Source organism: Strix uralensis, chromosome 3 (assembly GCF_047716275.1).
Source record: "Strix uralensis isolate ZFMK-TIS-50842 chromosome 3, bStrUra1, whole genome shotgun sequence".
In the NCBI taxonomy this organism is placed as follows: domain Eukaryota; kingdom Metazoa; phylum Chordata; class Aves; order Strigiformes; family Strigidae; genus Strix; species Strix uralensis.
This window is the reverse complement of record NC_133974.1, coordinates 877,753-892,469: the sequence shown is the minus strand read 5'-3', so window position 1 is coordinate 892,469 and position 14,717 is coordinate 877,753. Positions and strand designations below refer to the sequence as shown.

Below are 14,717 nucleotides of genomic sequence, written 5' to 3'. Positions count from 1 at the left end.
GCACCCTCCATCCCGCATCCCAGTCCTGACCCTGTACCCCACATCCTGCACCCTGCATTCTGCATCCTGGGTCTCACCTCCCAGTCCTGCAGCCCGCATCCTGCACCCCAGTTCTGCATCCTTCATCCCACATTCTGAATCCTGCATCCCGCATCCCAACCCTGCATCCCACATTCCAACCCTGCATCACTGTCCTGCATTCCATATCCTGCATCCTGCATCCCAGTCCTGCACCCTGCACCCTGCATCCCCATCCTGCATCCTGCCTCCTGTATCCTCATCCTCATCCCACATCCCAATCCTCCACCCTGCATCCTGCATCCTCATCCTCATCCTGCATCCTCATCCTCATCCCACATCCCAGCCCTGCATCCCCATCCTGCACCCTGCATCCTCATCCTCATCCTCATCCCACATCCCAATCCTGCATCCTGCATCCTGGATCCTCATCCTGCATCCCACATCCCAGCCCCGCATCCCAATCCTGCACCCTGTCACCCTGCATCCTCATCCTCATTGCACATCCCAGCCCTGCATCCCCATCCTGCACCCTGCATCCTCATTCCCATCCTGCATCCTCATCCTCATCCCACATCCCAGCCCTGCATCCTGCATCCTGGATCCTCATCCTGCATCCTACATCCCAGCCCCGCATCCCAATCCTGCACCCTGCACCCTGCATCCTGATCCTCATCCTCATCCTCATCCCAATCCCGCAGCCCCTCCCCGCCGCCGCACAAAGCCCGGACTACAGCTCCCGGCGTGCCCGGCCGTGGCGGGGAGCGGGGGGGGGGGGCCAGACCCGGCAGCTCCCGCCTGCCCGCGGCCCTGCCTGCTCCCCGCCCCCCCCCCCCTCCCTCCCTGCCTGCGCCTGCCCGCGGGCCGGCAGCGAATCAGCCGCGCTGCCCGCCCCCGCCGCCCCGCCCGCCCCGCACACGGCCGGGCCGCTGCCATGAGCCAGCGCCCGGTGGGGACCCCCCCCCCGCCGCCGCCGCCTCCTCCTCCTCCTCCCCGCCGCCCCCCGCCCGCCTCGGCACGGGGGATGCTGCGGGGCCGGCGCGGCTGAGTGAGCCCCCCCCCCCAAATCTGCGTGTCCCCCCCGTTCCCCCGCGCCGCCGCCATGGCCGGGAGGTCCCGCGGGGGCTGCGAGGCGCTGCGGGTGGTGGCCCGGTGCCGGCCGCTGAACCGGCGGGAGGAGGCGGCGGGGTACGAGCGTGTCCTGGAGCTGGACGTGAAGCTGGGGCAGGTGAGCATCCGAAACCCCCGCGCCGGCCCCGGCGAGCTGCCCAAGACCTTCACCTTCGACGCCGTCTACGACGCCAACTCCAAGCAGGCCGACCTCTACGACGAGACGGTGCGGCCGCTGATCGACGCCGTGCTGCAGGGCTTCAACGGCACCGTCCTCGCCTACGGCCAAACCGGCACCGGCAAGACCTACACCATGCAGGGCGCTTGGGCGGAGCCGGAGAAACGGGGCATCATCCCCAGCTCCTTCGAGCACATCTTCACCCACATCTCCCGCTCGCAGAACCAGCAGTACCTGGTGAGGGCCTCGTACCTGGAGATCTACCAGGAGGAGATCAGGGATCTCCTCGCCAAGGACCAGAGCAAGAAGCTGGAGCTGAAGGAGAACCCCGAGACGGGGGTGTACATCAAGGACCTCTCCTCCTTCGTCACCAAGAACGTCAAGGAGATCGAGCACGTGATGAACCTGGGCAGCCAGACGCGGTCCGTGGGCAGCACCAACATGAACGAGCACAGCTCCCGCTCCCACGCCATCTTCCTCATCACCATCGAGTGCAGCGAGACGGGGCCGGACGGCGAGGAGCACATCCGCGTGGGCAAGCTCAACCTGGTGGACCTGGCTGGCAGCGAGCGCCAGAGCAAAATGGGGGCCCACGGAGAACGCCCCAAGGAAGCGTCCAAGATCAACCTCTCCCTCTCCGCACTGGGCAATGTCATCTCGGCGCTCGTGGACGGCAGGAGCACGCACATCCCTTACCGGGACTCCAAGCTGACCCGCCTGCTGCAGGACTCCCTCGGGGGCAACGCCAAGACGATCATGGTGGCCACCTTGGGCCCGGCCTCCCACAGCTACGACGAGAGCCTCTCCACCCTCAGGTTCGCCAACAGGGCCAAGAACATCAAGAACAAGCCCCGGGTGAACGAGGACCCCAAGGACACTTTGCTGCGGGAGTTTCAGGAGGAGATCATCCGGCTGAAGGCCCAGCTGGAGAAACGCGGCATGTTGGGGAAGAAGAGGAGAAGGAGCAGCCGGAGGAAGAAAGTGGTGGATGGAGAAAGTGCCACGGAGAATGAAGGGGAGGATGACAACGAGGACGGCCTGGAGAAGAACATGGAGAACTACTTGAAGGAGCAGAAGGAGAGGCTGGAGGAGGAGAAGGCTGCCATCCAGGATGACCACAGCCTGGTGAGTGAGGAGAAGCAGAAGCTGCTGCAGGAGAAGGAGAAGATGATAGAGGATCTGCGGAAGGAGCAGGAGGCCACGGAGCTGCTGGCCACCAAGTACAAGGTATGGGTCGCCACCCACCATTGCGAGCGTTGCCTCCAGCCCCTCGTGGGGTGCTTGGATGGGCCCCAAGCAGGGTCCCCCAGGCGAGGTGGGCTCCCAAGCAGGGTGTCCAAGCAAGGTGGGCTCCCAAGCAACGTGTCCAAGCAAGGTCCCCAAGTGAGGTCCTCAGGCAAGGTCCCCAAGAGAGGTCCCCAAGCAAGGTGGGCTCCCAAGCAAGGTCCCCAAGTGAGGTCCCCAAGCGAGGTGGGCTCCCACACGAGGTCCTCAAGCAGGGTTCCCAAGCAAGGTCCCCAAGTGAGGTGGGTTCCCACATGAAGCCCCCAATCAGGGTCCCCAAGCGAGGTCCCCAAGCAAGGTGGGCTCCCACATGAAGTCCCCAAGCAGGGTCCCCAGGCCTGATGTCCAAGCAGGGTGCCCAAGGGCAGCCCCATGCTCCGGTGTGGTGGTGGCCTGGGCTTGCCCTCAGCCACGGACCTTGTGTGGGGGCTGCTGGGGGCACGGGGTGGGGAGGGCCGTGGGGCTGCGGGTCACTGGTGACACGAGTTTGCTGCGCTCGGCTCTTGTCGCCCTCGGCACAACAAAGCAGCTTGCGGCGGGGTGGGGGAGTGATGCTGCAGATTCGTCCCCGGTGGCCCCGGGAACACGCCCAGGGCTGGGGACACGGCACCGCCTGTCCCCCCCCCGCCCTCCCCGGACCTGCCCAGGGCTCTGCCGGGGCTGGGCAGGGCTGTGAGTCGCAGGCAGGGCCTGGCAGCTCTGCCGGCCCCCCCCCCCTCCTTCCCTGCCTCAAATCCTCCCTGCCACCCCTCAGTGATGCTGAGGGATGCGGGGCCGAGCAGCTGTGCCGGGGGTCTGGGGCTCCACCGCCGCGTACCCCCCCAGCCCTGCTCCCAGCCATCCCTGGCCAGGCTTGGGGGGGTCCCTGTGGGGTTCCCGGGGTGCTGCGGGGGCCGGTGTGAGTGCAGGGCTGGGCCGACTGTCGCAGCGGTGGGGAAGGAGCCCCCGGCACCCTGACCCGCCGCGTCACGCTCCGACACAGCCCCTCCGTCACCGCGGTGGCCCGGATGCGCTGGCTGGGCTAGAGACCTCGAATGTCCCCTCTCCAGGGCCTCGGGGTGTCGGTCCCTTGCTGGGATTTCGGGGGGCTGAGCAGGGGGGTGCTCTCATACCCTCCTCCGTGGCCAGAGTCGTGTTGGTTGCAGCCCCAGGGACGTGTGGCCATGCCCAGGGACGCGTGGCCACGCAAGGACACCCGCAAGGCACCGGGACCCCCGGGCTTGCCCTGGGGCAGAGCCATGGTGGCTGCCATCACCGGTGTCCCCTGAGGGGTGTCCCGGCAGAGCGGGACGCTTGGGGCGGAGGGGGGGTCCCCCTGCCGCCGCGATGGGGTGCAGGTCGTCGCTGGCAGCCGTCCTGCGCCGTCTCCTCATCCGGTGCGGGGCTGGCTTGGGGCCACGGCGTGTCCTGTAACTGCTGAGTAACGAGGCAGGGCCAGAGGCGAGGTGACACCGCGTCCCCGCTGATGGCGTCAGGAGCTGCTCCCCACACCGGGACCCTCCGGGCGTGGGGGGACGGTACAGCCACACCATCGAGGTGTCCCCCAAAATTCCCCCCGAAGCACCAGCGCTGGAGGGGCAGAGCCTGCCGCCACACTCGCCCCGCTGGGCGCTGCCGGGGGGTGTGTTTTGGGGGACATTTTGGGTGGCTTGGCTGGGCAGGGAGGTGTGAGAAGAGCCCCGTGTCCTGCCCACGTGTTTAATTGAGCCGGAGTGACCGCGGCACCTGGGGGTACTCGGGGTGCCCCACACACATGCGGGGGGACACACGCCAGACCCTGTCTCGCCATCACACTCGTGGCCGGGAGCTCTGGCACAGCTGGGGGGGCAGCAGCCAGCTGGGAGAGGAGGGGGCCAGCCCGTGCCCCCAGATGTGCCTCTTGCCCCCCAGATGTGCCCCTGGGCCCACCAAGAGACACTTGGGGCCCAGGTGTGCCCCTTGGTGTCCAGAAATGCACGTTGGGACCCAGAAGTGCCCTTTGGCCCCAGATGTGCCCCTTGGTGTCCAGATGTTCCCCTTGGGGCCCAGATCTGTACATTAGGGACCAGATGTGCCCCTCGGGGACCAAATGTGTCCCTTGGCACCCAGATGTTCCCCTTGGCCCCCAGATGTTCCCCATGGGGCCCAGATCTGCACAATAGGGACCAGATGTGCCCCTTGGCACCCAGATGTGCCCCTTGGCCCCCAGATCTGTCCCCTGGCCCCCAGATGTGCCCATTGGGGCCCAGATGTTCCCCTTGGCCCCCAGATGTGCCTCTCGGGGCTGCGGAGGAGTCTCTGCCCCAGCACTTGGTGCGGTTGCTCGGGGCCCTTCGCCTGAGGGCTCGGCCAGGTGCCGAGGCCGGGGTCAGCGGGAGGCCGGGGTCAGCGGGCAGGAAGGTGCCGGGGAGGTTATTTGGGTGTGGGAAGTGAGTTCCCGCGAGAGGCTCTGCCCGTGACCTGCCCCACGTGCTGCAGGAGACGGGGATCCCTCTTCTTTAGAGGAATTAATTTTTTGACAGGGAGAAAGCACAAAGAAATCCCTTAATCCCGCAGCGAAGGCGGGGAACCCCACAGGCAGAGGTGGCAGCACTGTGCCCTTGGCTGAGCATCATCCCAGCATCCCTCTGGTCCCCCCTTTTGTCCCCCCCAAGTCCTGCTGGGGCAGGACACACCCAGACAGGGCACAGGGGACCCCCACCAGCACGGGGTGCAACTGGGACCAGCCCAGAACTGGGTTAGGAGGAGGGGAGAGGGGTGAAGGGCCCGTTGAGCCGGGGAGCCCTGACAGGGGACGGCATGGGGCTGGGGAGGGGGGACTGCCCTCGGGGGTCTCAGCCCCCCCCCCCCCCCCCCATGGTGACCCAGTGGCTTCCCAGCAAAACTCGGAAGGTGGTGGGGCCAGGGGGAAGGGGGAACCCCCGGTGTCAGGGCTTGGGGGGGTGCAGCAGTGTCGGGGGAGGGTGGGGGGCACCTGGATGGGGCACCCATGGGGGGCTGCAAGGGTCTCGTGGGGGTGGGGATGGTGGGAGCTGGTGGTACGGATGTGGGGGTTGTCCCAGAGGTGCTGGGGGGGCTGCGTGCACGCCCCAAAAACGCACCCCCATAGCTGTCCCACATGGGTCTGGGAGGGGGAAAAAATAGGGGAAATAATAAGAGTATTGCCCCAAATTGCTGACAGTGTGAATGGGGCGGGCGCGGGTTTGGTCGAGCCCCCACCCAGGGTGGTGCTGGGGGGGCACGGCACCCCCGGGGAGAGCCCTGGGCACCCCCCAAGTGCTGGTGTCTGTGGTGTGGCGCGGGGGGTGTCCTGGGGGTCCAGGTGCGTCAAGGTGAGGGTGGGGTACCCAGGACAGGGCGTGGGGATGGGGGTGACCCCCCAGATGGGGGTGGTGGGTGGGAGATCCATGCTCTGACCCCCCCAACCCACTCTGCCCCCCCCACCCCGGCCCAGGCGATGGAGAGCAAGCTGCTCATCGGCGGCAGGACCATCGTGGACCACACCAACGAGCAGCAGAAGATGCTGGAGCTGAAGCGGCAGGAGATAGCCGAGCAGGTAATGTGGCAGCCATGGGGGGCGTCCGGGGGAGGCCTGTTCCCCCCTCCACCCCCAGCTCTGAGTGATTCCCCCCCTGCGCTGCAGAAACGCCGGGAGCGGGAGATGCAGCAGGAGATGTTGCTGCGGGACGAGGAGACCATGGAGCTGCGGGAGACCTACAGCTCCCTGCAGCAGGAGGTGGAGATCAAAACCAAGAAGCTGAAGAAGGTGAGAGCGTGGCTGGGGGCGGGGGGGGCACACACAGGGGACACCCCCATCCCGCCAGAGCCGCGGGGCTGAGGGGTACTGTGCTCCCCCAGCTCTACGCCAAGCTGCAGGCCGTGAAGGCGGAGATCCAGGACCAGCACGATGAGTACATCCGCGTGCGGCAGGACCTGGAGGAGGCACAGAACGAGCAGACGCGGGAGCTGAAGCTCAAGTAGGTTGTCGTGTGTCATCTGTCCCCCGCCCCGCGCCCGGGTGCAGCCGTGAGGGGTGTGTGGGGAAGAATGGGGGTGCCCAGAGCAGAGCTGGGGTGCCCAGAGCAGAGCTGGGGTGTGTAGAGGAGAGCTGGGGCGCTCGGAGCAGAACTGGGGTGCACAGAGCAAAGCTGGGGGGCACAGCAGAACTGGGATGCCCAGAGCAGAATTGGGGTGCAGAGCAAAGCTGGGGTATTCAAGCAAAGCTGGGGTGCCCAGAGCAGAACTGGGGTGCCCAGAGCAGAACTGGGGTGCACACCCAGAGGGAGCACTACGCCTGCTGATGGGCCAAATGAGCACTTCCTACCCCGTCAGGGGTGGCAGAAGGTGTAAAACCGAACCCCCCTGAGCCGGGCCTTGAGTCACACCCGAGAGCATGAAAAAGTGGCTGTGAAAGGTGAAGGAGCAGAAAAGTCCTGAGCGGGAGCGGCTGTGGCACTGGGGGCTGGAGGTGAGTGTCCCCCGGGGGCACCCCAGACCTGCTGCGGCCCCAGCACCCTGCTCGGGGTGGGGGGGACGCGGGGCGAGCCCCAGCCCCGTGGGAGCTGCTGGCACAACGGTGGCAGCCGGCAGAGCCCGGCGGCATTTTCCCCCCCAGGAACCTTCCGGCAGGAGATGCAGCTTCAGGCCCATCTTCAGTGCGTTTGTTTTCACTTTGAGCAATTGTTTTATTCAGGATCTTAAAAAATTCCCACCCAGACATATCTATATATTTTAACATTTTCAAGATATTTATACTTTTACTAGAAACAAAATTTCATCTCAGATTTTTCTACCTTTCCCTTCAAACGTGATCCAAACCTTTTAAAAGGTGGCAACTCAATGAAGCGACTCACGGACTTGAAACAATTTTCTGCAGCTGCTCTGTCAGCCCCCCCAAAAACGTGGGGAAAAAAAGATTCTCTGTGCATTTTGCATCATTGCGCTTTCCTTTATTTTCCGGGGGAGCGGAGGGGTGAGGGGGTTCCTGCGGGGGGAAGACTCGCAGAGCTGCGCCAGCGGCCTCGCTCCTCTCTGACGCCCGTCTTCCTCTGCCCCCCGCTCCTGCTTCTCTCACCTCTCCGGCGGCTCCGTTTCCATCTTCTGGGTGTTTTCCCGTTTTTCCGTGTTTCCTTCTCTTCCTGCCATCCTTCTCCTCTCCCTTTCCCACCTGTTTTCTGTCACTCGTGGCATTAATTCCTTCCTCTCCTGCTCCTTCCCACCCCCTTGCTCCCGCTCGGTCTCTCTCGTGGCCGGTCGCTCGCTCAGGTACTTGATCATTGAGAACTTCATCCCACCAGAAGAGAAGAACAAGATCATGAACCGCCTGTACTTTGACGGCGAGGAGGACCAGTGGAAGTTCCAGCCGCTGGTGCCCACTGGAGGGTACGTCCCCGTCCCTGGCTCTGCCCCGGTGCTGGAGTCGGGGGGCAGACAGCAGGGCCCCGGGGTGCCCATGGGTGGGAATCCCCATCAGGAAGGGCCACCCGTCACTCGCTGTAGACCAGGTCCCTTCATCACTCCTTGGGAGCGGTTTTAGTAGGTGTTTGTGTTCTCTAATGCATGTTCCGGTCTTAATTTCTGGTTTAGAAACAGCAACCAAATGAAGAAGCGGCCAACGTCTGCGGTGGGGTACAAGAGGCCCATCAGCCAATACGCCCGTGTGGCCATGGCCATGGGATCCCACCCCCGGTACCGGGTGAGTGAGAGAGAACCGGGGCCTGGCAGGGGGGGGAGAAGTGACAGGAGAGGTGGGGTGGGGGTGGTGGGTGGATGGAGGGATGGAGGGAGGGAGGGATGGACAGATGGATGGATGGAGGGATGGAGGGAGGGATGGATGGATGGATAGATGGATGGATGGATGGAGGGATGGATGGAGGGATGGATGGAGGGATGGAGGGAGGGAGGGATGGAGGGATGGATGGATGGGTGGATGGATGGAGGGATGGATGGATGGATGGAGGGATGGATGGAGGGATGGATGGATGGATGGAGGGCGGGATGGATGGACGGATGGATGGAGGGATGGATGGATGGATGGATGGATGGATGGATGGATGGATGGAGGGATGGATGGAGGGAGGGAGGGATGAAGGGATGGAGGGATGGATGGATGGATGGAGGGATGGATGGAGGGATGGATGGAGGGATGGATGGAGGGATGGAGGGAGGGATGGATGGATGGAGGGAGGGATGGATGGATGGATGGATGGATGGAGGGATAGATGGATGGATGGAGGGAGGGAGGGAGGGATGAAGGGATGGAGGGATGGATGGATGGATGGAGGGATGGATGGATGGATGGAGGGAGGGATGGATGGATGGATGGAGGGATGGATGGAGGGATGGATGGAGGGATGGATGGAGGGATGGAGGGAGGGATGGATGGATGGAGGGAGGGATGGATGGATGGATGGATGGAGGGATGGATGGAGGGATGGAGGGAGGGATGGATGGATGGAGGGAGGGATGGATGGATGGATGGATGGATGGATGGATGGAGGGATAGATGGATGGATGGAGGGAGGGATGGATGGATGGATGGAGTGATGGATGAAGGGATGGAGGGAGGGAGGGAGGGAGGGAGGGAGGGAGGGAGGGAGGGAGGGATGAAGGGATGGAGGGAGGGATGGATGGATGGATGGATGGATGGAGGGATGGAGGGAGGGAGGGAGGGATGGATGGATGGATGGAGGGATGGATGAGTGGAGGGAGGGAGGGAGAGAGGGAGGGAGGGAGGGAGGGAGGGAGGATGGATGGAGGGACAGATGGATGAATGAACAGTGGGAGAGAAGACAGAATAAACAAGCTCACTAAGATTTGGGATACGTCAGTTCAAGCTCCCAGCTTTCTCCTCCCACTTGGCAGGATCAGTGGCCATGCTCCCAGCCGGTCCTTGAGCTGCTGGCCCTCCGGCTCTGGTAGCTCCTGCGGTTTGGAAGGATGGAGCCATTCAGCCTTGCCTGCTGGGCTCAGCCCCAGGAAAGACCAGAAGAGCCTGAGCAGAGCCAGGAGCCTGCACCCCAGTTTGTGGCTGTGTCAGCCAGAGGAGGGTCCTGCTCCCCAGCGTGCTGCTCAGCTGCTCTTGGCAGTGTGGACTGAGCTGGTGCCGTGTTTTGCCACACGGTGACTCCTTGTATTGGTTCTCCCTTTGCCCTGTCCTGCTGCAGGCTGAGAACATCATGTTCTTGGAGCTGGACCTCTCCCCTCCGGCTATCTTTGAGTTCGAGCGGAGCAAGGACCCGGCAGAGCAGGACCCCCGGGCTCTCCACCTGGAGAGGCTGATGCACCTCGACAGCCTCCTGGAGCGGCCGGCGGCCTCCCGGGTGAGGAAGTCCCGCTCCTGGTGAGTGCTGGCAGGTGGGGGGGATGCGCGGGGGGCTGCAGCGCAGCCAGGAGGCTCCATGTGGGGCAGCACAGGGGCTTGGGGCAGGAAGAGGATTCGCAGTGGAGCTGCAAACTCCCCCTTCCTTTTGGGGTTGAAACTGGCCGTGAGTTGTTGGGGTGTGATCAGGTTTTAAAATACATCTGACATTGCTTTGGTAACAGTTGTTGGATGTGTATTAAAAACAGGGTGATGATGTCATGTATCACCATGTACATCTCAGCACAGGAAAGACACGGACCTGCTCGAGCGGGGCCAGAGGAGGCCACGAAGATGCTCGGGGGGCTGGAGCACCCCCCTGTGAGGACAGGCTGAGAGAGTTGGGGGGTTCAGCTGGAGAAGAGAAGGCTCTGGGGAGACCTTAGAGCGGCCTCCCAGGACTGAAAGGGGCTACAGGAAAGGGGGGAGGGACTCGTCATCAGTGGGGGAGGGATAGGACGAGGGGGAACAGTTTTAAGCTGAAAGAGGGGAGATTTAGATTAGATATTAAGAAGAAATTCTTCCCTGTGAGGTGGGGTGAGGCCCTGGCACAGGTTGCCCAGAGAAGCTGTGGCTGCCCCCTCCCTGGAAGGGTTCAAGGCCAGGTTGGACGGGGCTTTGGGCAACCTGGGCTAGTGGAAGGTGTCCCTGCCTGGGGCAGGGGGGTGGCACTGGATGGGCTTTAATGTCCCTGCCCACCCAAACCGCTCTGTGAGTTGGTGATACACGTATATCCCAGATGGTGAGACACAAGGTATCTTCTGCCCAACGCTGGGTGTCCTTTGGTGCTGCCTGCGTGGTGAGTGGCTGAGGAAAGGGCTGGATTTTGGGAAGAGCAGGCAGCAGGGGAAGGGGAAGGAGCAGGAAACCAAGTTTCCTCTGTTCGTTTCCCCTTCCAGGTGCCAGACACCGCGGTCACTGCCCTCCTCAACCACGCATGTGTCCCTCACCTCCAGCTCCCCGCGCACCGCCACGACGCCAGCTCAGGAGTGACATCCTGGACCCCCCCCCGCCCCCCCGCGCCACCTTGCAGCCAGGACTGAGCCCTGCCGACAACCGAGGAAGGGGCCCCGGTCGGCAGCATCTCCACCGATCCCAGATCGTCTTTGTCTTCAGCTACTTTGTGTGCGCGTGTGTTTGTGCGAGACGCTCACGAACAGCCCTGGGGGGCGAGGGGAGCTGGCCCCTCCTTCCTTCTGCCCCCTCACTCCCCCCATCTGGATCTGTCACTTTATTTATTTAATGTATTTATTTATGGAGTGGTTGGTGTGCGGAGTCAGGAGGCGCGTTTGGACTGGAGGACACCCAAGGCTGGCAGCGGGCACCATGCCGGCCGCTCCTCGGGGACTTTCAGCTCCTGCCCCCACCCCCGATGACGATGCAGCCCCCGCGCAGGGCTGGGGCACAGGGACACGGCTGGGGTGGACACTGCCGGCATTGTGCTCCCCATCGCGCTCCGCAACACCAGCAGGAGAGGGCGCGTCCCCCTCTGCGGGGGCTTTGGCAGGGGGTGAGGCAGCCCTGGACTCTGGTGCTGCGTTTGCTTTGCTGGATCCCGGCGAATTTGGTGATCGCTACAAGAATTTGGAGACTTCGTGGTGACAGGACCTTGCGCCGGGCTCGTCAGGACTGCGTCAACACTGGCAGCAGCCGTGACATCCCATCGACACTCCAGGAATTCCAGCTCCATCCACGGAGAGGGGCTGGTGGATAGACCAAACCGGGCCAGTCCCAGTGGTGCCGGGACTTTGGTCCCCGGTGCCACGTTCTGGAGGCGGCCGGCCCTGGCCCATTCAGGTGCCTGACGCCCAGTTTGCTCCCATCCCGGGCTAAGTGGGTCTTTGAACTCCCTCCAGCAAGAACAGGAGGTGGAAATGTCAGTCCCCTTCCAGCCACCCCCTCCCGAAGACACCCACAGCCTGTGAGTGTGAACCCAGAGTGAGTGTCCACCGTCCCAGCGACTAAAGGCCGTGAGGAGATGCAGGAGGAGATGGCGATGGCTGGAGCAGCCATGTCAAGCGCGGGGAACACGGTGTGGAGGTCACCTCGTAGCTGGGAGCGGTTTCCTGGCGATGGCGTGGGCCATGGAGGGGTGGATGCGGACCAGGGAACGGGCAAGAGCGGGCGAAGCAAAAGGCCGCTCTGGTGATCCGAAACCCGCCCCAGGCAGCAGCACAGGACGTGGCTCGGGGCTCCGCAGAGATTCAGCTCTCAGCAATCCCACCCGAGGGAGGGGGGTCCTTGTTGGAGACCATCCCTGGCAGCTGTGGCTCCCCTGGGGCAGCGTCCGGATGCGCAGAGGTGGGGCAGATCCGAGTGTTCGACGAGATCCCAATGAACGTGGGAGGATTCGGGTCTCCGGCAGGACATGTGCTGTGGGCAGTCCCCGGGCAGGCAGATCAGAGGGGGTTTTGCTGATAGGGACCATCTTCTGGCGATGAAGAGGATTTCTTCCTCCGGAGAACTGGTCGCTGCTCACCTCAACTCCTGCACAGAGGACCCGGGGTGAGGGAGGGAGAGGGAACAAGGGGCGGACACGGAGCAGAAACATCAGGAGGAGAAACATCTGGGGCAGAAATATCAGGAGAAGAAATATGAGGAGGAGAAACATCAGGAGGAGAAACATCCGGAGCAGAAGTATCAGGAGGAGAAACATCAGGGGCAGAAATATCAGGAGGAGAAACATCAGCTGTGTCTGATATCCCACCCAACGGGATTGTCCCTTCAACATGCCCCACAGGACCGGGCTGGGGCATCCACGGGCCTCCCCACCCATCTCCTGACACATCCCCAGCTCTGCCGCGGGGTCTCTTCTCCCCACCCCCTGTAACATTGTCCTGCCTCGTGTTCGTCAGTGTTGCCCTCTGCCACTGTCTTCCCTACCCCATAACAGCTTCTCCCCCTCTGAAAGCTCAGCCTGAGGAGGAGGGGGCAGGAGGAAGAGTGTTTTAGCAGTGAGAAGTGTCCCTTCCATGGCTCGGGTGAGGGTCTTCTGGCCGCAGGTACCGCTGGCAGCCCAGGGGCCTGTCCCTGCGCATCCCCCGGCGCAAGGTGGCCCTGGCCACGTGAAACACAGTCGATGAGAGACCCGCTTCTGTATTTAGTTTGCAGGATCGTGTCTGGGAGTTAGGGTTGGGAAGCACAGACCTTGGAAAGGGGAGAAGCTGCACAGCGGCCTGCAGGAATGTATTTTCCGCTCTTGTTTTCTAATTGCCCCAAGTTCACCTTCAGCCGGATGAGCAGCTCATGGAGCCCCGAGGTGATGAACCATCAACGGTCCCTTTTACCTCTGTTCTCTCCCCAGGGTGGGAGACAAAGCTGGAGAGAGCTGACGCTGTCCTCTCATGCCGTTGGCTCCCCCCCAGGCCACGGAGCACGCTGAAGGGTGGATGTTCTCCATGTTCTCCACGCTGGTCTCCCACGGCAACACATTGGTCCTCACCTGTGTCACAGCAAAGGACAGGCCCGGGTCTGGCAGGACTGTGGGGACAGTGGGATCCCCGTGGGAGCCGGAGCACAAGCTGGGGGGACGGGCCAACGCCCCAGCGCCGCTTGTAGCCCATCTGCCATCGCCCAGGCGCTCGCTCTGCCTCTCCCCGCCGCTGCCGACGACCTCCCGACCTCAGCACAAACCCCGAGGAGGGTCGTGAGCAGATGCCGGGGATCCAAGCTGAGCCCGAGCGAGCTCGCGGCAGCGCTTTGCCTCCACCTCGGGCGGCTCCGCGGCCTCTCTGCGTCGCTGCAGCGACTCCGATGTATATTTGTAACGTTCTTTGGTCTTTGTATGTCGGTGCGTGTGTATTTACATAGGAGTGTGTGTAGGTGTGTGTGGGTGCGCGCGCGTGGAGCCAAGGGATCTATTTACTGTCAATGTGAGTGACTGTACAGGGGGCAAATCCCAGAGGGGGTGGGACGGGGCTGGGCTGGGGCTTTTTTTTTGTTTTGTTTTGTTGTTGTTTAATTGTTTTTTAGTTATTTTGGGTTTCCGGTTTGGATGGGGTTTTTTTTTGCGAGGGGGTGGGTGCGGGTCTGTTTTGGATCGATTGACAAGGTGAGGGCCTTGATTAGGACCAAATTTTCGTGCCTGTTGCTCTGGTGATTTATTTAGAAATCAAAAGTTTACTGTCTGGTGGCCCATCCTTGTCACTCTATACATATGAATATACAGGACATATTATAAATATATATATATTATACATACTGTATGGAGAGAGGTCATTAATCTCACACCCCCTCTGGCTTTGGATGGACACCTCTTCAATATGCTGTAATGTAGCTTTGACCCAGTGCTGGGAACGACCAGAAAGCGCCAGCACCCCTCAAAAACTGGCAATGACACCAATAAAGAAACGAGCATCATTGCAAAGGGCGTCTGCAGCCTCGTTCATCCCCAGCTCTGGCCGCCTGGAACCCACGAGCACCACGCGGCCTGTGTGTGTTTAGGGAGAAGGATTTGGGATTTGGGCTCCCGCGGCTGCGCGAAGCGGGGCGCCGATGCCTGCCTGCCTGCATTTCTGTCATTTTATATAAGATGGAGCGTTTGTACAAAACCAGCTGTAATTTGCAGGAAGCAAATTATAGCCTTGACAGGCTGGAGACGTGGGCCCGGGTGAATCTCATGAGGTTCAACAAGGCCAAGGGCAAGGTCCTGCCCATGGGTTGGGGCGATCCCAAGCACAAATCCAGGCTGGGCAGAGAATGGGTTGAGAGCAGCCCCAAGGAGAAGGACTTGGGGGGATCAGTGGATGGAAAACTGCCTGTGAGCCGGCAACGTGCGCTGGCAGCCCA

At 62.5% G+C, this 14,717-nt stretch overlaps 1 protein-coding gene across 2 annotated transcripts; it reads left to right on the top strand.

Moving 5' to 3' along the window:
• Positions 1-1,087: 1,087 nt before the first annotated feature.
• Positions 1,088-14,295, top strand: KIF3C (kinesin family member 3C). 2 transcript variants are annotated; one of them, XM_074861206.1, is made up of 8 exons: positions 1,088-2,533; positions 6,024-6,125; positions 6,213-6,335; positions 6,428-6,546; positions 7,835-7,951; positions 8,156-8,264; positions 9,736-9,911; positions 10,829-14,295. In XM_074861206.1, exons 1-8 carry the CDS (start codon positions 1,121-1,123, stop codon positions 10,920-10,922), a joined length of 2,253 nt encoding a protein of 750 aa, XP_074717307.1. In that variant the 5' UTR covers positions 1,088-1,120; the 3' UTR covers positions 10,923-14,295. The 2 variants fall into 2 exon arrangements, with proteins under 2 accessions (XP_074717307.1, XP_074717309.1); XM_074861208.1 differs by lacking the exon at positions 10,829-14,295 and having other exon boundaries at positions 9,434-9,908.
• The last annotated feature ends 422 nt before the right edge of the window (positions 14,296-14,717 follow it).